This window comes from Zootermopsis nevadensis, unplaced genomic scaffold, assembly GCF_977971745.1.
Source record: "Zootermopsis nevadensis isolate Lab colony 2312 unplaced genomic scaffold, Znev_1.0 Znev_ptg000045l, whole genome shotgun sequence".
Classification (NCBI taxonomy): domain Eukaryota; kingdom Metazoa; phylum Arthropoda; class Insecta; order Blattodea; family Termopsidae; genus Zootermopsis; species Zootermopsis nevadensis.
This window is the reverse complement of record NW_028259177.1, coordinates 2967627-2978239: the sequence shown is the minus strand read 5'-3', so window position 1 is coordinate 2978239 and position 10613 is coordinate 2967627. Positions and strand designations below refer to the sequence as shown.

The following is a 10613-nucleotide window of genomic DNA, read 5'->3' as shown; positions in this document are numbered from 1 at the left end:
AGGAGGATAGGTAAAGGAACTTGGATGGTAAGTAGTGCTCCTGACTGACCGTCAGAATGTTGTTACAGACAGTAGTTTTACAATGAATGTGGATAGATGGCAGCAGAATTACATTATATCGTAGCTACATTCGTTGGCAACTTTTTAGGTAGTAGGATTTGAGGTTGTGTTATCGTTTTGTATGTTGGGCAGTCTGTGCGAAATATGTTAAGTGTGTTTGCATTTCATTTTATGATGATTCTATTAACTGCTTGCATATTGGTCAATGCAGAACATTGCTGTGAGGTTTGTAAATTTAGGCAAAACCCGGGTGCACTTTGAACAGGTTCACAGATGGAGTTAGTATGGCTGTGGGGATTATTCTGTGCGATTATTCGTAGTCCACCAGTGACGGTTGTGTGGTTTTAGAGACTAACAGTCTTTAATGTCAGCTCAGTGTGTTTAGTTGTGCTTGTGCCTGTAGAATTTAGGGATTGGGTATTTGTGAATTTCGGATCGTATTTTGTAGATTGGAATAGTCGAAAAAGCAGTTGGTTATATAAATCTTCATATTTTCTTATTCCGAGTAGCTATTTTCTTGCCTTTGTATACGCCATTAAGTAGGCCCAAGGCAAGAAGGGGTTGTAATTTAAATGGACAGTTTGCGCTGAGGATACTGTTCTTGATATAAACGCAAAGATAGCGATTATGTTTCGTCATCAGAATAAATAGCAAAAGAAAATACAAGTCCTTAGAAAACGTGGCCAAGTTCAGTAATAAATCAATACTTCGCGAAGAAATGGAGCGACAGTAACAAATCAGAATTTAATTCATGAAGAAATTAAGAGCAGAATAAATTTGGGTAAGACTTTCCACCATTCGGTTCAGATTCTTTTGCATTCCTACTGCTAGAAAACTTGAACATTTTATGGACATTTATTTTAGGCGTTTTTTACGACAGTTTTTAACTTTGTCTGTCACTTAGGTTAAAACATGGATTATGAGTGAGAATGGGATACTGATGAGAATGTTTGGAGCTAAGTGAAAAGAAATTGTTGGAGGAGGAGGAGGTAGTTGAGGTATGTATAATACATAACAGGGTTTTGCTAAATCTGAAGGGATGACTTGGAAGTCCTAGGCATAGATGGGAGAGTATTAAAATGGAAATTAAAGAAATAGGATGCAGGGTATTAATTGAATTCCTGTGACTCAGGATAGGGTGCATTTGTGGGCTTTTATGAAAACTAATGAACTTTTCACATTACAGAAAGTAGAATTTCTCCAGTAACTAAGCATCTTTTAGGTTCATGAGAAGAGCTCTGCTGGTTGTGATTAGTTAAATTACTTTTTATGTGTAAACCATACTACATTTTAAGAATTACAGATTGCAATAAAAGTTAAATTGTGTGAACTCTGCAGATTTTCAGTGGCTGTGATGGTTGTACGACAAGTTCGTGTTTCAGTGATTGTGTAATCTGCTTTATTAAGTGAGTGTGATAGGTTGTTACAAATGTTTAAACTTTATGCAGGGCTCAATTTGAACTAGTGAATTTTCTGCTGCATCAACAAGGAATACCATGTCTACAACAGCAGGAGATGAAGACTCAAGTGTTCGAGTGGCTGTCAGGTTGGTTCATCAGCTTTTTGTTAATTTTAATCTGGATTACATGGATGATGGATATTGGGTGTTGTGGTCCAGGTACTGTTGCAAATAATCAATGAATTCTGATCCATCTCTAGGAGATTGGTTCTGCAAAATTTAAGTACATCATGAAGATTACCTGTTCAGAGAACACCATTTGCCAGCATAAAGTTGTAGGACACCCAGAGTATTAGAATAGAATAGTATTTATTTACATTCCATTTATTCTTCATAGGCCTAAGCCAAGGATGTAGAATATGTCATAATACAAATACAATACAGCAGATTAAATACAAATTTTTAACAGCTGTTTACAAACATGTCTGATATAATACAGTATTATACTATAAAATAATTGTATCAATAAATCATCATGTATGTATGTAATAGCTGACAATTGTTGTTTAAAGTAAATTATTCTACTGTGTAGATACTGTAAGTGATACTTAGCCTAAATACTTTTATGTCACAATGTAAACTTTTTATGCTAGGAGGAAGATTATTGAATAATTTAATTCCAGTGTAGTAAACTCCTTTTTCATATTTGCTGAGGTTAGTTTTTGGCACATGAAGGTTATGTCTTGTATTTTCATTATGCACATCTGAGTTCGTTTGAAAAATTTCCGTGTTGTCCACAACAAATGATAATGAAAATAAGAATTTTCTGGCAAGTGGGAGAATATTAAACTTCTTAAATAATTCTCTACAAGAGACTCTCCTTTTAACATCTGTCATTATTGTAATGACTTTCTTTTGGACATGAAATACTTTTTTCTGTCTGGTGAATTTTCCCAGAATATTAATCCATATGACACAATGGAATGGAAGCAAATTAGATTAATTTTAAAGTTTATTTTTTCTATGATTGTTAAGAAGAGTTTGCTATGAGTTTATGACTCTTTATTACATTGTCATTTTTATTTATTGATGGGGTGTTCTGTTGAATATTTACTTTGTTCCCTTTTAACAATTTTCCAGACCGATTTTACTTGATCATCAGACTCCGGTGCCTGTCTGTTGTAATGCATACATTTGGCGTCTTTAATGACGCCAGTTAAAATTTTGAAATATTTCCTGAAGTGAATTTTCCTTGTTATGTTGCTGCTAGATTTAGACTTTGTTTATGTTTACAAGATGTTCTGCTGCGTTTTGTTATTCATTCATTATTATCAAACACCCTTTGTTCTGTTTTGGTGGGAAAACTTGTTTCATAAGTTCTTAAGATGTTCAGGAATGTGTTATATTTCAATCTGCATCATGTTTGCTTGATACTGATTCCCAATTTTCATTACTTAGACTGTTGTAAATTCTTTAATAGTGTTATTATTTATAAGTCTTATTTTGTATCCAATAATTGTGACCGTTGGAAATTGATTTTTATGTTTTTCATGACCAGAAGATGAACATCGTGATCATGTAGCCCATTTACCACTCATCCAACAGAAATATGATCTTTCCTGAAACTGTTTATAAAACATTATCATTATTAAGTGATGTTAGTAGGGAGTTCAGACAAATCTGTGGCAACTTTTCAGTAAGATAATCAATGTCTGTGTTCAACCTCAGAACTTAGTTCACACAAAACACTGTTTTTCAGGTACTGTAATTAAAAATAAATTATATGTAACAAGCAGTAAAACAAAAGTTCGCAGATGTAATTTCACACGTTTGCCAGTTTTGAACAAGAGAAAATGTCAGTAAATCAGAGAATATTACTTCCTCAAAGCAAAAAACACCTACTACCTGGTCTACATTTTATGTGGCTGCGGTCGTGCTTGCATTGCGTGGTCGGCTGGTGCTCCGTTGATATGGGTGGGCGGGTGTTGTGCCCGTTCTTCCGGTGGGTGACCGGCGAATCAGTTTCAGTGCCGCTAGTAACAGCGAACTACGAATATTTCTCGTCACTAATACATGCTATTACATTAATTATTCTTACTTTAAATCACAAAAGGTTCAAAGTGACTTACTTGTGCTTGCAGGCAAGCTTCACATCTCGTTAACATGTTTCGAAATACTCGACGAAGCTCTTCTTGGGAAATTGCCGAATATTTCCTTTAAGTGCTTCTGCAGTGTGCGAATTGTTTACATAAACTTTGTTCTTCAGCATGCCCCACAGGTAAAAATCACGAGTTTTTAAGTCTGGGGAACGCGGAGGCCACAGATCGATAACTTGTTCACCAAGCACTTCTCTTAATGCTGACATCGACCGATCAGCTGTGTGAGCTGTAGCATTGTCTTGCATGAAGAAACCGCAAGTAATTTCTTCATCGGTATTTTCTCGGAAAAAGGGTCTAACTATTAAATTTACATAACGTTCACAATTTATCCGCACACTGCAGAAACACTTAAAGAAAATATTCGACAATTTCCCAAGAAGAGCTTCGTCGAGTATTTCGAAACATGTTAACGAGATGTGAAGTTGCCTGCAAGCACAAGGAAGTCACTTTGAACATCTTTTGTGGTTTAAGGTAAAAACAATTAATGTTAGCCTGAATTAGGATGGTAATGTTTTAATACTAATGTGAAATTTATGTAGTACTTAGTGTTGGAAATAAATGTCTATAGTCTTAGGGAGCAAGCTGTAGCCTCATAGACGAAATATCATATCAGCTGAGTATGTTTAAGCTGACGACAGCATCCTTGTGAACTTGCCTTGCTCCATTCCAAGCCACGCTACCACATTAGTAGGACTATACCTAAATAAATCTATCCAAAATATAACGTTACATTAGCATTTTGGGTGCATAAGCGTATAATTTTTAAAAACCTTCTTGGATTTTAGAACCCAGCTTTCAGTTTCATAGCTGTCCAAAATTGAAGGAAAAGATCGTATTTTCCACGCACAGCTCGACGACCCGCACGTCTTCGGAGCGGAAGTTGCAATGCCCCTCCGTCACGCCTAGCCATTCTCTCTCACTCTCGCCCTCATAGTTCCACCTCTTGGTTAATTGGCGCGTTGTCCGGTGGACAGGAAGTTCCGAGGCAAGAATTTCCATCTGATGTGCCAGAATCTTTGTTGCTCTCGTGCTCTCTTCTTCATGGTTGCTTCACTCAATCTTTTATTTCTAGTGATGTCCCATTAATCGTTTGTAGCGAAATGAACAACTTGTAGACCCAATGCGGTTAAAGTCAGCACGCCCTGTTCTTTGACAGCAGTCGTGATGTGCCGTCCCATTGATTTCAAGTGGGCCACCTGCCTCTTGTCACCACAGTCTCCAGCAGTTACAGAAGGGGGGAAAAAGAGTCTGTACCAACTTCATTCTCACCGTGATAGTTTACGGTCAAGATGGCGGCACTTTGGCCGAAAGCTGACTCTGCAGAGAAGCGGGAGGGCTGAGCCCGGCCCGCCGCTTCGCGGTGAAACAGAATGCCGTTCTGTGTGTCAAGGCGGCTTATTACGCCTCTTGAAATGTCAGCCACGCCTTGCTTGCACTACAGTTGATCTGTCTGACGACGAAATCGTTCAAAAACGCGGCGGACGTATGTTACTGGCACGTACAGCAGCACGAGCCATTTTTCTCCGCAAGGTTGTAAACACCAGGGTTTTCCCTGCCGTGACGTGTGGAGGGATTAGGCAGAATAATCGGGTGACATAAGCAAGCGATCGTGGGTCGTCCAGAACAGTAGTACAAGTCATTATTCGGTACAGAAATTAATTTTCCACCAGGTCAAACCGGTTCACATGTTTGGCATACACAGAAACACTTTTTGCCACGTAATGGAAACACCGTGCGCACACTTTCCTGAACAGTTAGTGTTTATGGACAATTGTCTGCAGTTCCAGTGCTTGTGCACGCCTTGGATGCAGTATCAGTCTGAAATATCGCGGTTTCCCAATAGCCTCATCGACACGCAACTCGACAGCTGTCAGATGCACGTGAGCAAATGGTCGGTCAGCGGCTTTCTCTCGGCCTTCGGTAATATTGCACCAATCATACGGACTTGCACGTGTTCACGGACGGATCTTCGCCATTTTAAGCGCTCGACCTGCGGAGAATTTCTACCGGCTGCAGTTTCTCTTTTGTCAGAAATACGATGTTGCATTGTTACAGGCCCTGAAGCCTTCTTGTGCAGATCGTCACGTGAGAACGCGGAGGGTAAAAGGTTGCGAGTGGGAGTGGGGGCAGTGCTCACAAACGAAAAGAGTATTTAATGGGAAAATAAACTTACGAATGAAGAAGGTAATTTTTTTTTAAGAAAAGAAACTGGTATTTGCTACTGAGCCTCCTTCCTTTTCGTTTGCGGCAAGGTCATGCCTGCGCCTGCAGCCGTTGATTGCACGAAATGTAGAAGGTGCGTGATGTGGGGAGAGCGATTCATCCCGCTGTGTTTTGAGTAAAATGGAGCATTGCGACACGGCACGTCGGAATTCTGCTGCTGTCTTGCAGATGGATCCTGCTCTTATCTGGTGCTACGAACATTGCAATAAAATGTAAGACTTGAGGTTCTCACAGCGGTGAGTATGAAGATTTCTGTCTTCTGGGTTATTGCGCAATAACCCAGAAGACAGAAATCTTCATTGCAATAAAATGTTTTCGAAATTCCACCCGTAACTTTAAAGATGTTATTCAGCCGAGTAATTTTGTAAGAGGAACCATAACCACCGCGTACAACGAAGTATTCACGTTGTCTGTCCCTTGGAATTCTTGTGGGAGTTTGCGTTTGTTCCATCTGTTAAAGAAAAGTGTTTTTTTCTCTTTCGACCTTCACGTAATTGCACTCAGCTTGTGTACTTTAGAGTTTGCTTAGAAGCAATAAGACGTAGGCAAATCGAAGCCTCGGGTAAAACAGAAGATCTGCGATGCCGCGGCCACTCCGCTAGACCAAATATTTCGTTTACCAGCAACCGTGAAGGTCGTCGCTTCTGTGTGAAGGTCGGCATCGTTGTTTCGGCATACGTAGTATTGGCGGGAGGTTAAGTGAAACTGTCTTCCCGTCTCTCAGTATTTGAACAGTATTTATTTAACTCGTGGTGCTTGGAATAGTCGAGGCCTGTCCGGAGGTAAAATCCAGGCATCATTTTTTCGGGTGTTGTGGAAAAACCACGCAGAAAGCCAGTCGCTAAAACAAGCAAGTCGTAGCCGGAATACCGACCATGCCGCCCAGGCAGCTGATGCGCCCCGTCCACACTCCGCGTTCTGCCGTAACGAAACAACTCAGCGCTGAGAATCGTGTGAGGGCGAGGCGGCGCGCAATTTTGGCGAACGCCTACAACGTCCTTCGCCGTTCGCTTAAAAACCGAACATCAGCTAATGTCGACAGCAACATCGCCCACATACGCGCATTCGCTGTTACGACACGTTCGTTGCGTTAAGGCAAGATGTAGAAATGTGGGCCGGGCTTAAGAACGGCTGTCGTGCCTTCTCCGCGACCGTGATGGTTGAAAATCGGCGAGGGAATCAGTTGATAAGCAGTTTTAATTTCTTATAGCGACTTGCAGAGCAGCGTCTCATAGAAGACGCACAGACCTTCCCTGTTACCTGAAGTATCAATGTCTTGTTCGTTGCTTCCTCGTCAGGTCACGCGTTGCCAAACGTTTCGCGAACAGGAGCAGACGATTTAGATGCGAATTAGTGTTCCAGAGTGAACACGTCATGTTTGTACCCACTGAGCTTTTCCAGCGGCTTACCAACATCGGTTGTCGTGAGCGGAGAGTCACGTGAGTCGTTTGCGAGGGGGTGGACCCGATTCTGATTTAATGTTTCTTAAATTCGCCGCCACTCAGAGCCACGAGCGAACCCGTTACCAGTACCACTTTTAATAAAGAAAGGTAAAATCTATTGCGTGTAAAGTTTTTAAAGATATTTAATAGGCCAATACGCTGCAAGGAGAAAACTGAATTAAATCTTTGACGCATCTGTCGTCCTCCTCAGTTTTATAAGAACGCGGAAGGATTGTTTTGCGAAGGCGAATACTCCGCAGTAGAAGGTCGAAGGCACCCGTTTCGAATCCCGGCCGAGGTGTTGGCTATTCTGAGAGTGCCGAGGTGTCTCTTCGGGGGGGGGTGTCGTTATTATACTTTCAAATAGGGCGTACCATTCATGATCGTCTCATTCCAGTCGACCCATGCAGTGAAACAGCGTCGTTAAACAGAGAGGTTCACCGTTAAGAATAAAAAGTGATATTTCAGTGGCCGAATATTGACTCCAGTTGATTCTTAACCAATTTCCTTTTTCGCTATTTCACTTCCATGAAATACTGGAGCTTCACGTCGACCCAGAAATTAAAGAGGGAAACAAATTTCTGCACGCAGTTTCCGTCAGAAGTTAGTCGGGCGGAAGTGACAAGAGGAGTTGGCAATTCGTGCCTGCACAACAGCGGACTATTTGCTAGCGGGACAGTGTTTTTCTTTCTGCAACCTACGCTCTTTGGCCGCGTTTTTGTATTCTCATTTGTTGACGCTGTCGAAGGAAACGCGTACCTCGCCTACACGATGTTACCTTATGAGGTCACACGCGAGTTTCGAGATGCTAACTACGTCAAACCTTCACAGATGATTGTCTCAACACCGAGTTCTATGCGAAGCTGTTTCTAAAACGTCACCAGCCCAAGCAGAGGCTGCAGGGATGTGCTGTGTGGAATTAATTGTCGCTTCGTCTCATAATCCAATCTCTCTGCTCACCTTTTCTCCCCCCCCCCCCACCTCTTTTATTTTTTCTTTCTGTTATTATCTTGTGTTCTTTGTACCTTGATCACCTCCATTGTCCACAGAACAGTGTGTAGAAATTTCTGATAACTTTTATATCACAAATGTGAATGATCTGGAACCGACGACAAACCATAGCACATGCCAGACGACACTGCTAATATCTTATTATTTATTTATTTAGTGTTCTGTCTGAGGACAGGTCCATATATACAGGATCCTTCCATCCTTTTCTCTTCTCGGACTGGGACCTGTTCATATACGTTCTTGGCAGATGATCCAGAAGTGGTTTGCCATTGCCTTCTTCTGTGTGTGAATGGAGTAATTGTTGGGGTGCCACGGAGAAACCGGTTAAGCCCCCGGAGGAAAACTCCGTGTTGCCTAGACCACGGCCTTGCCCAACACAAGTTATAAATTCGATATGATGATTTCATAATGTATGTGTAATTACAATCTCAAAATTAAACCCACGCCGTCAGTTACAAACTAAGTGAGCCACTAGTTCTTTAAGTTACTGCCGTAAAGGCTGTTTCTGCACCGTTAATTGAGATACATCCGAATGATTACAAAATGTAGGTAAGGATTGCGTTCATTCCGATGCGCTGGACGCTCCGTTTTGGAGCAGTTTGGCGTACAGCAGGTAAGGGGGCTGCTCCGATGTCGCCAGAAGGTGGTCAGAACGCGATAGCCGCCTTGTCCACGGATGCATTTCAAACGTGACTCCGTTCACGCGTCTGGACTAAGGCTCGAAAGGTGACGTAGATCGTACATAATCTCTTCTGTTACGACGTAACTTTCATAATTACATCATCAAATAAGTTGTACATCCTTGGCTGTTCAGTTGTCGGCCAAGGCCACTCGGGAAATAAAACACGGAACTGATGTTTCTGTTAGCTTACGTGGATTTCGCTAAGTGAAATGGCCGCGTGATACATCGAAGCCATCGTCAAAAAGAATATTCGTAGGCGAGCGTGAACTGCTTAGTTCTTTAAGATACATAGATAATAACTTCTGTTTAGTTTCGTCGAATTTGCCGATGGATTGATTATGTTCTCTGGTTTCGTTGCTTCAACCACGAACTGTGGGCATTTCTAACACCAGCCCTGAGAATTGTTCACATCGTGATTCTGTCAGGATCTCTTGTAATAAACGTCTTTTGAAAAGTCATCGTGAAATGCTTCGACAATGTACACAGAATGTGCTGAAACGTTACCTCGCCGTGCGATCAGCTGATTTCCGCGTGCTTCGTGCGAGTCCCCGCAATCAGACAACGGAAGCTAAAAGAAAACATTTTCATATACAGGGAGTCCTAAAAAGTTGTTCGCACGCATTCAGTGAATGAAATTGAGATATTTTAAGAAACTAAACCATTGCATACGTCGGCATTGGCACTTGGCGAATCTAGTCGTGTAAGGCACCTTCCCGGTACAGTCCACAGCAGAGAGCAGCTGACTGACAAGGCTAATATTCCGTATTGTAATGTGTATACATGTTTTGGGATGCTGGCACAGTGCAGAATTGGTCTTTGTTGCCGATATTTCGAAGGAACCTGCTTACCCGATCTTCAGGGGGAAGTGTGAAGGGCAGTGATCCCGCACTTCGCATGTTATTTTTTGAAACGCCGGCGACGCAGCCCACTTGCGCGTGGGGCCAGCAACTAACTAACATTTCCCATTGCCAGTTAGTCGGCACTTCCTGCCTCATAAGTGTGCTAACGTTTTTGCCGTCCAGATGACTGGCTCCAGAAAGAGCCCTTTGTTTGCGTGGGAGGGCGGAAGCTCCGGAATCAACCGGCCAGGCAGGGAGGCTGACACGGGGTGCACGCTGGCGATTTTGGGATAACCTCACTCACCCCGCAGCGTCTGCCACCCCAAACCAAACAAACAATCGTTCGATATTCCACGAAAATATATAAGTTGTATTGTAACAGAAAAATAAAGTCGATCCAGTTTTTATCACGTGTCGACACGGTGCGATGACGGGCTGAGTATCGCCGAGGCTTCGGACATCTCAATCTTATAGGCGAAGTACATGTTTGGGTTTGCGTATGGAAGGATTACAGATATCCGAAACGTCGGCGATACAACCCAGTTCTATACTGTGCCATCACAAAAACAGGATCAGTGTTGGAAATGAACGGCTGCGAAAGCCAGAAATTGTGGGTGTATCCGAAATGCGTTTCATTCATGATTATTGACCTTAAACACGGCCATAATACGTTTTCTCTATCTGCCCCTCCACAGCAGAAGGAACTATTCCTACTACAATTCCAGGGAATAAAGCTTTCGTGTGGTAATGAGTAATGTGTAATGCATGATCAGGCATATGATAAGCCTTGGGGCAATG

The 10613-nt window shown here is 42.1% G+C and overlaps 1 protein-coding gene across 7 annotated transcripts in view; it reads left to right on the top strand.

Annotated features, from left to right (window-relative positions):
• Positions 1-138: 138 nt before the first annotated feature.
• Positions 139-10613, top strand: part of LOC147871648 (kinesin-like protein KIF21A) — a 55301-nt gene continuing 44826 nt past the window's right edge. For 4 of the 7 annotated variants that reach the window (XR_015538495.1, XR_015538496.1, XM_087360470.1 and 1 more), the window contains exons 1-3: positions 139-841; positions 965-1058; positions 1509-1606. Coding sequence is in view for 5 of the 7 variants with exons in the window: in XM_087360470.1 (XP_087216596.1) it covers positions 1557-1606 (50 nt within the window). In the remaining 2 variants the exon portion in view is untranslated. Of the gene's footprint in view, positions 842-964; positions 1059-1398; positions 1607-10613 lie in introns of all 7 variants that reach the window. The other 3 variants (XM_087360467.1, XM_087360471.1, XM_087360469.1) reach the window with 3 other exon arrangements.